Here is an 18,173-nt window from a genome sequence, read left to right on the forward strand (position 1 = left end):
AAATGGCTGGCAGTAAAAGGGTTAAGTAATAGTTTACTTTTTGATCTCTTGATTTGATCTCATCTCTTTTCTACTGATCACTTGTATAATTATATATTGGATCACAAAGGGTGTATTGTAAAGAGAAAATACTACATTATATATATATATATATATATATATATATATATATATATATATATATATATATATATATATATATATATATATATATATATAAATATTATTGCTGTTTCTATCTCTAAAGCTGGCCATACACGTGGCGATCTCACGATGTTTCGTACGACCGTCGGTCGCACGAAACATCGTCAGATCCGCCACACACCATTCAGGGCTGAATCGGCAGGTAAGGAGGTAGAAACAATAGGATTTCTACCTCCTTCTGCCGATTCAGCTCTGAAGGGAGAATTTTGGTCAGGCGCCTTCTATGGCGCCCGATCAAAATTTTCTAACTTGCCCGATCGGCGAGCCGACCGATTTCAGCAGCTTCCTGCGATATCGGTCGGCTCGCTGACATGCCATACACGCACCGATTATCGTACGAAACGAGGTTTCGTACGATAATATCGGTGCGTGTATGGCCACCTTTAGCCAACGGCGCTTGTTTGTTTTGAACTAAAAGGATTTGTGGGAAGTCAATCAACTTCGGCAGGGATCGGCTTTGAACTTTTCACACAGACTTAGCTAATTTTGTGAAATTATTGTAAGACTCCTTTTTGTTAAAATTTAAAGCGCTGCATAATTTGCTGGTGCTATATAAATAAATGACGATGAAGGTAGAAGTGAGAGATGAAGTGAGGATGCAAAAGTTACTCCCCCCCTGTCCATTATTAATACACCACTGCCAGATGCAGGTACCACTAAATATACTGGGAGGCATGTAGTCCTGTGCAGGGCTGGAAACAAAGCACAAAGCACATGGTGGATTGTGCCTGTATTCTTCACTCCACTGCATGCCCTGCACATAGTAAATAACTCCTATTGGGTTGGTGGTTGCAAATAAATGCAGTAACTACTAATCATAATAGTATATATACATAGTCCATAGATTTTCAGCACACCAAACCTGTAGCAAAAATGACTTGGGTGCTACCTCTTTGTATCCAATCCAAACATAATCAGGTGCACACCCGGATCCTTTAAGAATAAAAAATTGTTTTTATCTAATCATACTGATAAAATACAGGCCAACGTTTCGGTCTCTCATATATATATATGAAGTGTTGGCTTAATTTGATAAATGACCCCTCCTATTTTGTAAAGTAGCTTTTATATCACAGTTTTTTTTCAAATCTCTAGCAATTATTCTTTTCTGCCCCATAGGACTTTCAGTGATGTGCAGTTAATTACTTAATATTACACTGTATTTTTAGCTGGCTAATAAATCTATAACCTAACCTAATACCATATTATTTTGTTTACAAATGCTGTTTGTATAATTATGTTTTTCCTGTTAGTTTATCTTTAAATATATTAAAAAAGCATTATTTGAAGAACAGTAAACTGAATGCTGGCCCTAACAGAGTAGAGTGGTAGGTGCAAGCCCTTAAGACACAGGATGTTGGTTATGTTATGAGTATTATTCTGCACTAAAGGTGAAATAACAGCAAAATCAGCATTTCTCTGATTTTCACTTTCCTGTAAAATACGACAGAAATGAGAGTCTGCTCTCAAATTAGCTCAATGTTTCCGCTGTTTATGTATTGCACAGCATGGATACATGTGCAGGGGATACTTTTTAATATAGACTGCGGTTTTACATATAAATGAGTAGAAAACTGCTCATACATCAGTCCCGAGAGGGATGGCTCTTTTGTGTAAAGGAAAAAGTATGTTTTGTTCCATATTTTAATAATGATCCATTTAAAATATAGGCCTACCTTGTACTAAATTCAGTGTTTAATCTAAAAATCTAGATGGGAGATGGGAAATTCTAGATGGTACAAAATAAACAATGTACTTGGCTAAACTCAGTTAACTCCTGCAAACTTGTTCAGCAGTGGGGGACTGGCAAAATAAGCAAGACGGGCAACGCTGGTGACAGGCAGTGATAAGCAAATCTGTCTCGTTTTGCTTTGCCAAAAAATTTGCTAAACTGCCGAAATATTTGTGAAATGGCAAAAAATTTGCACCTTATAGACATTATTTGCTTCTTCTGTATACTGACAAGCTTAGCGCACATAACAAAATTAACAGCCAAAACATTTGCTTAGTTGCTTCGATACAGATATTGAAAATATTAACACTGAAGTTTTCAAGTTAAAAGACATACATAGGGGCACATTTACTAACCCACGAACGGGCCGAATGCGTCCGATTGCGTTTTTTTCGTAATGATCGGTATTTTGCGATTTTTTCGGAAAATTTTCGCGACTTTTTTGTTACCAATACGATTTGTGTGAAAAAACGCGAGTTTTTCGTAGCCATTCCGAAAGTTGCGCAAAATCTTGCGATTTTTCGTAGCATTAAAACTTGCGCGAAAAGTCGCAATTTTTTCGTAGTGTTAAAACTTGCGCGAAACATCGCGCCTTTTAAGTTTTAACGCTACGGAAAAGGCGCGACTTTTCGCGCAAGTTTTATCACTACGAAAAAATCGTAAGATTTTGCGCAACTTTCGGAATGGTTACGAAAAACTCGCGTTTTTTCGCGCAAATCGTATTGGTAACGAAAAACTCGCGATAATTTCCGAAAAGTCGTAAAGTCGCCGAAAAAATCGCAAAAAATACGAAAAAGTCGCAAAATGTTCGTTTTCCAATCAGAATTTTTCCAATTCGGTTTCGAATTCGTGTCTTAGTAAATCAGCCCCATAGTCATTTACAAAACAATATTGTGACTCTTTCTGCCGTTAGATTTTCCTGTGATTTTCTTATTACATTTTTTTTCCTTGGTGACAAAACGCCATCATGAACAAAAATCCCTAGGGACAGGTTTATTAATTAATTATTAATTTATTAATTAATTTGACATTGAGATTTTGCTGGGCGTTTATATGATTTTATGAAATCAAGTTGCTAGAAATCCCTTTGTTACTTTTGGGAAAGTCCAGCAAAGCAGCAGTTTACCCAGATGCAATACTTTAGTGAGATACATTTAATGATCTTTATTTCGGAAGTAATACAATGAATTAAGTAATTCAAAAGAGCCTTTTTCCAGGAAAAACAGAATTTGTTGGCACCAGTAGCTTTAGATATTCCAAAAGAAAGAAAGACAGAGATAATAATGCAATAATAGGACAACCAATGCTAGAATCATATGGCTTTGCCAGTGTCCAGTGGCATCCTTGGGGAGATGGTAAACAAAGCAACATGGAAAGTCTCAGTGTCACATGATTTCAGTCACATTTCAGTGTTACACATAAACCATATAAAACAGCAATATAAATAATGAAATGATAAAGAAGTACCTGCGCCTTGTGATACAAAGTACAAGTAATGTAGAAACAATTCTTCATTTGAGAAATAGTGATGAGCGAATTTGACCCGTTTCACTTTGCCAAAAAATTCGCGAAACTTTGCAAAAAATGATCTCATTACTAGTGAGAAATGTTTCCTTTGTGCAAACAGTTTTGCACCTGATTAATAGTGGAAGAAAGATTACACATTTCATAGTAACGATAATTACTACTTATTAAAATCATATGGTTCACTTAGAAATTAACAGTTTCTTTTCCTTGCTGGAATAAAAGGTTAGAATCTTTAATCCTTGCAAGTGATTTAAAGTAAAAGTTAGAATCCAGCTCAACAAATGAGCACCAACACCTCACAGAGTGAAATTGTGTTCTGCTGCTCAAAACACTGTGATACATACTGTATATCTACTTAGTTAATGTGGAACTGCTGGGAATACCCCATGTATGCACTAGGGGGAATTATCCTCAATCCCTCTCTGCATAAACATGCATGCAACCTGTAAACCAACCCCTTCTGCCAGTCCATCCCGGGCCCCCTGACCTCTTGCAGTCACAGGGTCTTCTCACCTGATATTTATACCACTAAATCCTCTGTACACAGCCGGTGTGCCATTATGGATTCTTATTATCATCACGTATTCATAAAACGCCAACATATTATCCAGCTCTGTACAATAGATGGGTGAATATGTTGAACATGCAGATTTACATACAAATTCAACAATAACCCATACAAGGTAAAAGGGGGCCAATTTAGGTGAATGGAACTTTGGGAGTGCCTGTTTGCAATAGGTTCAGAGAAGTATTTAAACGGTTTTCTTTTAAAACAAAGACAAAGTAAAGGGGCATATTTATAAATTTTGCTTCAAATTATGGCAAAGTCTTGAGTAATTGTTATATTAATAATCACAGTTTTTTTACATCATGCTTGCATTTTTCTGTTTGCAATTCATTTTTTTACATTTGTGCTTGAGTGTGATTGAGACTTTCTATTGGGTTTTTGTGAAAATATAAAAAAAAATGCTTTTGGTGGAGAGATTGTTGAGAGAGGGTTGTTTGTAACCCTATTTTTTGAAAGAACTGTAAAAAAATGTGATTCTGGGGAAATAAACGCAATCTCAAATAAACTTGTCATGACTCATGGGTTTTTTTATTCATGGTTGCAGTAACTCAGTGTTCCAAAGGGCATGCTGGCCCGAAACATGTAGTGTGGTGCAAAACCAATAAAGTAAGTTGCAGCGTAGCTCTGTTTCCTCCTCCATTCTTCAATAGACCCAAATGTTTTGGTAAAGTGGTTGGAGTTCAGACTGCACAAATTACTTCTTCTACCAGTTGCTTGTATTGCATTGCCCAGCATATAATATGTTTCCAAACATTTTTACTTGATATCAGAGCATACACCTCTGCCTATAAATGTGTTTCATTAAAGATACTTGAAAAAATTGCATTTCTGTATAATTGTGATTGGTGCCCCTCAGCCATTCCTGTCTTCTGTTCCAAATTGAGCGCTGATGCTCCTATAGATGCAGGGGAACCCTGAAGCTACTGCCACCTCCTGACCAGAAGGTGGTGCCAGGGTTCCCTCAGCACCCTGCGCCACAGTTAGGCTGTACCAAAAGAATCAGATTCACATGTCACTTGCACGCCAAACAGGAAAACAAGGGCAGTGAAACTGAAAATGACGCCAGACAGACTTCAAAAATATTCAGTACAATTGCACTAGATTTGTGACGAAGCACGAGCGCAGTTGTGTCCATTTTTGTTGAATCAGACGCAAATGGAGTAGACACAGCTCAGTTGCCTCAAGAGAACTGCCCATTTGTGTCCACATGATTTCAGAATTCTGGGAAAAACATGCTGATTGCTCTCGAAATTGCATGTAAGGGTGCAAGTAAAATGCACCTTATAGTGTTCTTTCTCATCACACTGTATATCAGTTTTAGTTATGTGCCAACATTTTGTTTTATATCAGATGCATTGTTCTGCAGCGCCATCTACTGACTGCTTGCCAATAATACAGATATGCTCTGGACTTTTTCTTGCATTTATAGTTATTTTTTCTATTCATGTTAAACAACCAACATAAATGTGTGTAATACTCAGGTCACCAACATTTCTAATGACATGTGCACAACTGCCTAGGAGATTGTACACAAAATAAAGACATTTCAAGCTAGAAAGGTCCAAGGCTCTCACAGCCTTATGGGTACATACTGCAGGATCTTTTATCTGGAATGCTTGGGACTTGGGAATTTACAGATAAAGGTTTTTTCCATAACTTGGATTTCCATACTATAAGTCTGCTAAAAGTAATTTAAACATAAATAAGCCTGGTAGGATTCACACAGAATCAAGTTAGAATCAAGAACAAGGTACTGTTTTATTATAACAGAGAAAAAGAAAATCATTTTTGAAACCTAAAATTATTTGTCTAAAATAATGGCAATGATATATCAATAAGTGTTGATATTTTTTTTAGGCATAAAGGGTCCTTTTAGCACACAAAAAACTGCTTCCCTAGAAAATATGTAAATTAAAGTAATATTGTCCATCCAGGCCGAAAGGCTGTAATGTCTGACAGGCAGTAGATACAGTAGGTGACCTCAGTTTTAATGGGCTATGCAGAAGTGCAAAAATCCTAACTATCAGGCCTCCATGCACTAAGCACTTGCAATTAGCCTTGCTCTGTATTATAAATACTAGCTGCTTGGTTGGGTTATAGACGAGTCTGAGGTACAGTATGAGGTGTTATTGCTAATAATGAGGGAAACTGATGCCTCTAATATTCTCAGAAGTCTCAGTTGAGGCTTCACTTAACACCTAAACCCTCATGGTTTTTCAGCTGAATGCACCTGGCAAAGGATTGTTCAAAGAAAACTGAGGCTTAAATCAGTTAAATCAATATAAGAGTATGAACTGTTTATTTTATATTATTTCATATTATTTTACATGAGGCACAACACAATGGAAATAGATTTCCGGTTCCAAATTATCTACAAATAGTGATAGACAAAATAATTCACCAGGCATGGGTCCACAGCGAATTTCCGCGTATCTCCATTGCTAAACAGATAAAGCAATAATCAGTACTACTTTGCTGCACACTTAATTTTTCCCTTGATGTAATAAAAGCTTATACAGGTATAGACGATTATCAGTGCAATATGTATACTCAGCATTTTTATATAGATAACATAACTATAACTTTTTTTCAATTTTCCAGCAATAAGACTTTCTGTTTCGACTGTTTCGTTTCTCATGAACACTAGGATCAATGTCCAGTAACTACACAAAAACAAACAGATAAGTTTGCTACATTAGCTGCTTAGTATTCATTCTAAAGATGGACGAAGAGCATTGGAAATGGGTGTTTACCAGAGAGATAGAGGAACGGGAAGTCCCCCATGCATGGAGCTTTCAGATACAAGAGATTCACCAGAAACCAGAAGGATGGCTTCAATATACACTTTGTGCTTTTGGAAGGTAACTCTTGAGATGCAAATGTCAGACACATTGCAGATTGAAGAGTGGATCTGAAGAACTGCTGCTTCTCCTTAAGGGATTACACTAATGAGCATTTGTTCCTGTGCTTCCCTGTGGCAGTGTTCTCCTGCGTTCCACCACAGGGGGGTGCAGAAACAAGTGCACCCCATTCTTCTGTATGGGGCGGCACTCACACAGGCACATGTAAGCGCTGAACACAACATGCTGTGCCACCTGCGCTTCACCTGTGCCAGTACAGCCACATTAAGAAGAATGGAATGCATTTTTATCTGCTCTCCCCTGTGGTAGACTGCAGGAGAATGCCAACACAGGGGAGTGTTTCTCCAGTTCGAACCCTAACATCTTGCACATAGAGTACAAAGAGCAGTATAATAACAAAGGAAACCAAATGGTGGATGAAGATATCATATAGTAGCCTATTTCATAATACCCCAAACAAGATAATAGCTTTTTCATGTCAAGAAGAAAAGGGAACTTCACTTTAAAAGCCCAGATTTAGGATAGTCATAATTGTAAGTAGAAATCCAAGTTATTTAGGTGCAAATTAATCCCTCTAGTGGCCAAAGAGAGGAACAGCTACCAAATAAAAATCAGTACCACTACAAAAAGTTAAAAATGATAAACTTTATTACACTCCATTAAAATACACCCCATATACAAAGCCTAATGTGTTTCATGCTTACCCAGCACTTAATCATAGGCCTGAGCCTATGATGCCTATGATTAAGTGCTGGGTAAGCATGAAACGTGTTAGGCTTTGTATATGGGGTGTATTTTAATAGAGTGTAATAAAGTTAATAATTTTTAACTTTTTGTAGTGGTGTGAATTTGTATTTGGAAGAAGAAAAGGGAGTCATAATCACTAGCACAGAAATGAGGGAGTGATCCCAAAAACTCTAATTATACATGGCAGACACACTGCAACATTATGGGCAACATAGCTCTGCCTTTCCTCAGGTGGTTACTATTGTGACAAAGGGATGAAGCTAATAATTATAAGCAATAGTGTAGTGCTCCCATAAATTAAGGTGCATACCACAATCCTTATATGCAATATTATTATTTATCATGTATGTATGTATACTTAAATATTTATATACTTATGTACCCAGTGCAGTACAGCAGTCATTAACACATATTTAAGTGTATTCCGCAGTACTGTATAATAAATGGGATTATACAGGAACATGAAGATTACATGCAAAAATACAACTTTTAATCAATACAAAAGGTAAATATTTTTGGAATATGGAATAGGATCCATAACAGTCTCTGGATCTACAATACACTATATTTGTATGTATTATTTCCAGCAAACTTGATTATTTTCTAAAAAGTAATTGACCCTACTGCCAACTCTGGACTGAGATTCAAAATAGGCCCTGGCATTTCAAGTACCAAACAGCCCCCCACCAGCCCACTATATAGAGACTGTCTATAGCATCTTACAGCAGCCAATCTGGCATTTGCCACAATCCACAGATTGCCAATCTGGGCCTGTCTACAGCTATATCATATCTTCCACAGTATCACAATAAAAATTTAATGATAAATGCAAAATCTAAAAACTTAATGGTTTCCATTTAGCTTAGTTTGTGGTCTGTTTCAGGTTTTGCTGCTCCACCTGTGGTCGTTTCTGGGCTTCCTCAAAAGTCCATGTTGTATTCTACATTAAGATGGTCAGAAAAACAGGCCAAGTGATGATGTATGTCTTCAAACAAAAATGTAAAATATGCAACACTAACAGCTACGAGTATCCTACATTCACCGAAGAGAACATTGAGATCGTTATTAACAGGCTGGTAACTAGGATACTTGTAAAATACTTTGGTAAACTTGCAACCGATGAGCCAGAGAGGAAATTTATTGTGAGTGGAAACCAGACTGGCCCTCACGATAGAGGAAATTGTGAGGCTTGTGCTTCTGGAGTCTGTGATAAAGGAAATACAGATCCTTATAGAGGACCATATTATTCCGTTTACTCCATATATGACACAGATGAAACAGAGTCAATACCAGACCAAACCTGTTGTTGTGTTATATTGTAATTTTGTTTTTAACTTTTTTATTGAAATTTTTTTTATTTTATAATTTTTTTGTATTATACTTTAAGTCATTACCATAGTACTTGTCACTAAAAAGAGGCAATCATACATATTACTAGTGCATACTATTATTTGATTCAAGAATTCAATATATCTATGATAAATGTGGAATAAAGATTATTTTTAATTATGTATAGCTAAAATACCCATGACTATAAAGTATAAAAATTAAGGGCTACTAAAAGTATCTGCTATATAAACATGTAGCTTTTTGATACCGCTACTTGTGGCAGCAATCAAAAGACCACAACCTAAAGCGCCACAATTCACTGGGCACGGTTCAGGGTGGTGGAAAGATTTGTTTTCTGTAATAATTTGAGGCCAAATTAACCTTTCAGCCTGCACCACTGTTACAGGGTCACTCTTCGGCTGACTAATAGGGAGATCCACACCAGTTTTGATAGTATGGATCAGGTACTGATTTTATTCATAGCCACTTTCACTGCCTCACATAAGGCATTTTGTTTTATCTCTGTCAGAGTTTCATAAATAACAGCACTAGAGAACCACAGTGTTTATAAACACTTAATTTGCAACATTCAACTTGCAGCTCGCTGAAAAAGCAAATCATTGATTGGTTGCTATTGGTTACTGGCCAGGGGCAAACAACCCCTTTGTCCACCTCCCTGAAACTCTTTTTCTCATGGGGGCCCCTTTTGGCATACAGATGTCTAGCACCAGTTGAAGCACATGTTAAAGGGTCTATGAAAGGTCAAAGGACTATCTAGCACTTAGCCCCTGTAATACTGGTCCTGACCGGTGAATCTGGCCTTAGTACTAATCCCTTACTTCCATCTATGTGGAGCCTCAACTGCTCATCTAGCTGGCCTATTCCTGTCTCTCACCATTTAAGGTGACAGAAATTGTCCTAACACTAGCTGAACTACCTAAATTATGTTGGTTAATTAAACTCTACCTTTGGGCAATTTACTTTGGGTATTGGTCCTTGGGCCCTTGACTTTATCAGTTCTCCCTTTCATCAGCCTAAAAGGCTGGAGCACACTACACACTGCCTGACACTGAGGAACGGCTTCTTCTAGGACAGTCAACCAGGGGATTATTTGCCATAGGTTGTTATATAGTGGCTAGAATAGGTAACAACAATACAACAATACACTAATACAATACAGTATTAACCCCTCTTACATCTCCCACTAGCTTAACACAGCAATGTTCCTTTTACTAACTATAAATACATACTCATACACACTCACTCATTGTTCTGTACTGTATCTGCTTAATGCTTAATAAAATTTATTTGGATTTATTTGGCTTCTTTGTCTTACATCCTATGAACTTATCATCTGGTAATTTACAAGGTGAATAACTGTTAGAATAAAGTCATACAAAATGTAATGACAAGCCCTGGATAAGCTCACAATCCTGAAGGTGACTTTATTGACAAGGTGGGCATAAAAATTAATTCTAGCCCTGATGACGGAGATGTCAAACTTGCAGTAATTGTATTTATTTTCAATATGTTGGAAATGACTGTGAATTATAGGTCATAATTATTATGAGCAATGATTAAATGACTGGTTTTGTATATACAATGTGCAAGGAATGCTGACATGGTGAAATCATATCACTGGCATTTTTATAACCCATCATATTGAGGATAACTTTTCAAAGCAAAAGGCACAGCTGACCAATCAGCTAGGCCTAACAAAAGAAGACAAGAAGTATGTCTGATGGCTGCCTGTATTCCCCTACACAAGTAGTTAGAAAAACAGGTTTAGGTGACTCTACAGAAACATATCCTGTCTACTGAAAAAAGTAATCCCTGGGGAATCATGTGAGTGTGCAGTATTTGTAATACAACTGTATGCATCCCTGTAATCCATGTTTCAAACTTGCAGGCAATCCTGAATATACTGTGCCTCATTGCTACTGTATGAGCCTGTACTGTTTTTTCTTGTTTTACTTTTAGAAAAGGTAACGCATAAAGCTTTTAGATACTGTAAGGTATGTCAGCACCCCCCTTGGGACATTATATTCCGTCTTTAGGTCCCTTAGTCTCATGTGTGCTCCTCACTTGCCTTCTACGCTTCTTTCGTGTAGCTTCTTTTTCAGTTATTAACCAGTAACAGAAACATAATCAGAGCTCCAGTGAACTGCAATTAGTTACCAATATGCTTATCTTTATCTATACTGCCTCCTTAAGGTAATGACAAGCTTATTAAAGCCTATTAATACATACTATTCAATTCTTAACCACACCCACCCTGCTGAAACCATCAGGAAGTACTGTGGGTATATAATACAATATAACATGCTAGAGCACAAATAGCTGTTGAGAGAAACAATGGGTGACTATCGGTGCTGGAAAAAGATGTTTTCTGAAATGTTTGATGGAAAACGACGAGAAATGTGGACTATAGATATCTGCAGTGAGAAACCAAATCAGAGGGGATGGAAATCATTCACTCAACAGGATGCTTTTGGAAAGTGAGTATTTAGAAACTAAATAATCTTTTTTTTATTCTATTTGAAATTCAGGATTTCGTTTCCAGCTAGGTCTGATTCCTTGAATAACTGTGAGCGCAGCATACAAAGTGCAATTCTCAGTATCACTTTCATTCTCTTCCATATCTTTTATTTCTCTATCAGTGTTCTACTTTACTTTTCCACTCCTCTGCTTGATCTCTGCCACCTCCATATCTCATTACCTTTCTGACAGTCATGGAACCCTTCTTTGGTTTTCTTCTCTCTACTGAACACTCCTAGAGATGCTGTTTCAATGTGCAGATACATTTTTAACTCAGTTATGTACTTAAAAGTGCATACCAACACAACTGAAGAACAGTTTCGTTTACTTCTAGTACTAAGTGCTCTGGCATCAAAACAGACATGGCAAATTGTCCCAACCCCCAATCCGCCCTCCCCTTACAAATCCATTAGTGAGAAAATTCCACATGTCCATAAAATGTGTTTTCTATAGCAAAGCTATACTTCCAGCTTCCACTGTCCAATGTTTTTCTTCACATTTTCGATACAGTAGTTCTGCCAGCCCTTTAAATGTTGAAATGTATTCATGTAGGTATGTTTTTATTTTAATAATGCTGCTTATGTATGTGGCAGTGTGCAGCAGAAAAATACATTTAACTATATACAATAATAGATAAATAAATAGAAAATATGATAGTAAATACAAAGTACAGTTGCATTAAAGATTCCACAGAGCAAAGTGTCAAAGAGACAAGAGGATGGAGGTCACTGCCCCATAGAGCTTACAATCTAACCAAAGAACTTATGCACAGTGCTTGTTATTGAATACATTTTGGATGAATTTAGCAAATCATTTATAATTTCATTTAAAGCTACTGATCATGTATGAGACCTGGCACTGGTATTTTTATTGTTACAATGATTTTGTCCATTTGCAGGTTCCACTGTCATAATTGTCTTCACTCCTGGAAATCAATACACGCTGTCATTGAATTCTACATAAATCTGAATGGCTGGCAAGGAAGAGTCATGATGAAACCATTCGGGCAGAAGTGTCAAAACTGCAATGATAACCAATATGTTAAACCTGAAATGCCAAACAGTGTAATCAGGAACATTTTACGGAATCTGATCAATACTATAAGAGATAAGTGCTATGGAGAATATGTTTCAGAATGGTATCCTGCAAATGATGGGCAGAGTGGGCATGGGCCACACATAAAGAAGCTGTGCGAAGCTTGTCATTTAGGCATCTGCAAAACAAAAATATTTAATATTCAGCATAGCAGCAATGTTGAACATTTCTCTGTGCCCATTAGAGAAGAGGGACCTAACACCCCAATAATCTCTCAGCAGTATTCTTCTCAACAAAATGACAGTTGCTGTATTGCTTGTTTCTGCCTCTTGATATTTGTTTGTTGTTTGTTATATTTTTTGTGCGTAAAAATGAAATATTAAAAAAGCCAGTTATTACAAAGAAAACAGGAATTCAAATAAATACAAACAAATCCTATACTATTTTCTTTAGTTTTGCTGATTCTATGCACCAGAATGATTTATAAAGTTAATCATAAACTGCAGTTGGTTCTTTGTATTTAGCTTTGCAATCTGTATGCACTCTACACAGATATCTCCATGAAAAATAGGTCTTACTCTTCAGATCTGATTATCTAAATTTTGTTTTTGTTATAACAACTATAAAAGCTATGGCCATACAGTAAGGATTGTACACAGGGTTTTGTGTTTCAGCTTCCAGTGACTTATCCCACTGTGTAACACCTTTATCTTTTACTCTTCTGTTCAAATATGCACACCACACAATTTCATTCATAACTGTCTTTGTGGTAATACATTTAACATGTATGTAACATAATACTGTATATTAAGGTTGGAAAAAAACACCTACATCAAGTTCAACCTTTCATGTCTACCACTATGGAAAAAGACATCTGTATTTAAATGACTATGGAACTGTATGTATTTGTATCTATCTTATTTTGTGTCTGTGTATTACATCTACAAATGTATAATGTACTATACATCTACAGTTTATATAATAAAGCAAAGACAATTGTTATATAGTCTATCATGTTCCACTTCTGTTATACAGTAGTTGTTGCTAATGTGTGACCGAGTGGCTGTGTGTGACCGAGACTAATAAGAAGAGAACAAGAACAGAGCTGATATAGGGAGGGGCAGTGTTTAGAGGAGGCTTAAAGGAAATAATTTCAGTTTCAATTCCTGGGAGAAGCCTGGAATGACTGTGAAATAAAACTACACAGACATTGTTTAGTAATGCCCTGTGCCATTATGTTTATATAACAATATTATATGTCACCACTAAAAATTTGATCCACTGTATAAAATATTATCATGATTTCTGCATCTTGTCTGAGTACTTGTTTAATTTATTTTTTGTTCTTTTTTTCTGTTATTTTGTTCTGTATATAGACAAATCTTTTGTGGGGGATTCATGTTTCTTCGTATCCATAAATAAATGCAGTGCTATCACAAAAAGACAGAAACACATTTTTTACCCCAAAACATATAAAACAGAGTGATTCAATATTATATCTATAATATGTTTTTTTTGTTCAAATGTTACTAAATAAACCCTTTACTGTCCTTTTAAAACATGACCCATTATTTTTGGAATTAACACAACTTATAAAACCATATATTTGTGAGTAAATTTCACCTTCCGTAATGGACTTACCTGGCAAATACAGTGGATCCCTGTTTATCTCTTTATGAATTATATGCTCACACACTTGTTGCACCCCAGCTTTAAAATCACAGTTGCGCCTGCATTCATAAATGAACCCTAGCCCCTTTCAAAATACATAATGAAATACAGGTATGAGATCTGATATCCAGAAACCCATTATCCAGAAAGTTCTGAATTACGGACAGGCCATGTCCAGTAGCCTCCATTATAAGCAAATAACGCTATTTTTTTCTCTGTAATAATAAAACAGTACCTTGTATTTGATCCCAACTAAGATATAATCAATCCTTATTTTAGGCAAACAAACCTATTGTAATATATTGCGCTGTCACCTTAAGCTTGGGACAGCAGCTGGTCACATGTTCTCTTCTTCCTGTTCCTGTACTGTGTGTGTAGAAGTCTAAGAGCCACCATTTTGCAGTGTGCTATTATATGTTGCTGTGTTAACCTTTAGTAAAAGTTATTCTCTACAAGACCAGTTCCTGTGTGTGCTTGTGATCTGGTTCACTGTCTTATCCACATGCTTCAGAGTCTCCTGCAAAGCCTGTGCAAGGTGCCTGAACAGATTTAATCAGGGACAAGACATGGTGTCAGAAGTTGGAGTGTAACCAGAAATCTGCAAGCAAATCCCCACAGAACTGTAAGTAGTTAAAGAAGAATACACTGTGTGCTAAAGGACATTTATATAGATAAAAGACTGTGCCTGCCTAAAAATGGAGCAGTTTAAACCTCCAAATGCTTTAATATTTTCTGGCAACCTCAGTGAAAACTGGAGGAGATGGGAACAGAAATTGCAGCTGTATCTGACTGCAACTGGTGCCTGCAAATATCCAGAGGCACAGAAAATAGCCATTCTGTTACACACCATAGGGGAGGAAGGCTTGGAGCTGTATAATACTATGAATGTGGTATATGAGACTCCTGAAGCACCAACTATGAATGAACTGCTGGCACAATTCAGAAAGCACTGCAATCCTAGAAAAAACAGTGTGTTTGAGAGATATCAGTTCTGGACACATCCCATGCCAGACACTGGGGGTATAGACAAGTTTCAGACAGAGCTGAAATTAAAAGCAAAAGATTGTGAATTTAAAGACACAGAAGATCTCATGCTCAGAGATAAAATTGTGTTTAGCATTACTAACCCTGCACTAAAAGAGAAGCTGTTAGCTGATCCTGATTTGACATTAGAAAAAGCAGTGTCAATCTGCAGAATTAAAGAGACAACAAAAGCCCAAGTTGAAGCTATGGGTGCAAGTGCAGCAGAGAGGCAAATGCAAGCACTGTCACAGAGAAAAGCAAGCAAAGAATATGCCCAGGACAGAAAGTCAGGACACGTAAAGCAAAGCATGCAAAAATCACCTGATACACAGGTTTATAGCTGTAAGCAGTGTGGGCAGAGGCACAAACCAAAACAGTGTTCAGCTTATGGGGCAACATGTCATAAATGTAATGGAAAGAATCATTTTGCTAAATGCTGCAGAACAAAAAATCCTCTTTGGAAAATGAATAAAGAGAAGCCAAAGGAAATAGACTCTCTGTTTATTGGTGTCCTGCAGGCAGCAGATTTATGTACACAGGCCCAGAAATTGGATGATGCCTGGTACACAGATATAACCATTGGAGAAAATACAGTTAAATTTAAGCTAGACACTGGAGCAGAAGCTAATGTATTACCAATTGCAACGGTTAATACCATGTCCACTCCTGTGAAAATTGAACCAACTACCACTGTGTTAGTTTCATATGGGGGTACAAAGCTGATTCCTAGAGGCTGTACAACTTTGACAGTTATGGCAAAAGGCCAGCAAGCAAAACTCCAGTTTTTCATCACAAATGAAAATACAACACCTATTTTGGGAAGGAAAGCATGTGTAGATCTACAACTCATTCAGAGAATAGATACAGTGAACGTATCATCACCTGCAACTAAAAAAGACTTAATAACAAAACACCCTGAAGTTTCAAAGGACTCGGTTGTTTTCCTGGAAAACATCACATATATGTAGACCCTACAGTGCCACCTGTCATACATGGTTGTAGGAAAATTCCCTATGCCATCATGGACAAGTTCAAGCAAACACTTACAGAACTTAAAGAGACAGGAGTTGTGAGCCTTGTGACTGTACCTACACCCTGGGTGAATAGTCTAGTAATAACAGAAAAGAAAAATGGAAACCTCAGAGTCTGTCTGGATCCCAGAGATCTTAACAAAGCTATAAAAAGACAGCACTACTCAATTCCTACACCTGAGGATGTGAGAGCCAAACTAAATGGAAAGAAATTCTTTACCATCCTGGATGAGAAGGACGGTTACTGGCAAGTCGTTCTAGATGAAAAATCATCATTGTTATGTACCTTTAACACACCGTGGGGGCGCTACAAATTCAATCGGCTACCATTTGGAATAAAGTCTGCGAGTGAGGTGTTTCAGCAGAAAAATTCAGAAGCTTTTGGAGACATTGAAGGCACCCACATAATAGCAGATGATATGATTATAGCTGCTTCCACTAAGCAGGAACATGATGACATTCTGAACAAAGTTATGGAGAGAGCCCGAAAGCTTAATGTCAAGTTTAACAAGGATAAAATCCAATACTTGGTAAAAGAAGTTAAATACATGGGCCACATCATTTCTTCAGATGGTGTCAAACCTGACGATAGCAAAATCTCAGCAATACTAAATATGCCTCCACCGCAAGATAAGAAAGGTCTAATGAGATTTCTTGGCATGACCAGGTATCTAGCACAATATATTCCTAAAGAAGCTTCCCTGACTGCACCTTTGAGAATGCTCCTCAAAAAAGACATTTTGTGGCAATGGGGCCCAGAGCAGGACAAAGCCCTAAATTTGCTAAAGAGCAGCCTGACACAAGCCCCAGTTCTCAGTTACTTTGATCCAGCCAAACAACTGGAAATACAAGCTGATGCATCAAAAGATGGACTTGGAGCATGCCTCATGCAAGAAAGAAAACCCATTGTTTATGTTTCCAGAGCACTATCACCTGCAGAACAAAATTATGCACAAATTGAAAAAGAATTGCTAGCAATTGTGTTTGCAACAAAGAAATTTCATCAGTACATCTATGGGGCCAATGTAAAAGTACAATCAGATCATAAGCCTCTGCAAGCCATTCTCTCCAGGCCTATAGGACAAGCTCCTGCACGACTACAGAGAATGTTACTGCAGTTGCAAAAATATGACATATCTGTATCATACACCCCAGGAAAATTGATGGCTATTGCTGACACACTATCCAGAGCAGTTGATATCAAAAGTACAGACAATGGAGAGGAACTTTTTGATGAGAAAGTTGTCTATGCAATGCAGTCTACAGAAGCATTAAGCCCCGAACTGCTACAAATGCTAAAAGTGGAGACACAAAAAGATGATATCCTGCAAGCAGTTAAAGACATGCATATGCAAGGTTGGCCACAGCGAAAGAAACAAGTGCCATCCATCTTACACCAATACTGGCCAATTCGTCACACATTTTCAATAGTTGATGATCTTCTAATGTCAAGTGACAGAGTTGTGATACCAAAAGGTTCTCGAGCTGAAATGCTAAGGCGACTACATAGCGCACACCAGGGCATACAACGCTCCAAAGCAAGAGCTAGACTGATCATGTGCTGGCCAGGTATGTCCAAAGACATAGAACAGATGGTGGAGAACTGCACAGTCTGTCAAGAAGAAAGACCAGCCAACCACAAAGAGACATTATTATCACATGATATACCAGACCTTCCATGGCTAAAGCTCGCGGCTGACATTTTTGACTTTAGAGGTCATGCATTTTTGTTGATTGTGGACTATTTTTCAAAATATCCAGAAATCCTAAAACTTCCGGATAAAACATCACACTCCATAATTGCAAAACTGAAATCCGTGTTTGCCAGACATGGCATTCCAAAGGAGATGGTTTCAGACAACATGCCTTTCTCCAGCAGAGAGATACATAGTTTTGCATCCCAGTGG

At 37.3% G+C, this 18,173-nt stretch overlaps 1 protein-coding gene across 1 annotated transcript; it reads left to right on the plus strand.

Annotated features, from left to right (window-relative positions):
* Positions 1 to 6,752: 6,752 nt before the first annotated feature.
* Positions 6,753 to 8,961, plus strand: LOC116410982 (receptor-transporting protein 4-like). The gene is made up of 2 exons (XM_031902732.1): positions 6,753 to 6,892; positions 8,523 to 8,961. Exons 1-2 carry the CDS (start codon positions 6,753 to 6,755, stop codon positions 8,959 to 8,961), a joined length of 579 nt encoding a protein of 192 aa, XP_031758592.1.
* Positions 8,962 to 18,173: the final 9,212 nt, after the last annotated feature.

This window comes from Xenopus tropicalis, chromosome 5 (assembly GCF_000004195.4).
Source record: "Xenopus tropicalis strain Nigerian chromosome 5, UCB_Xtro_10.0, whole genome shotgun sequence".
Taxonomy (NCBI): Eukaryota; Metazoa; Chordata; class Amphibia; order Anura; family Pipidae; genus Xenopus; species Xenopus tropicalis.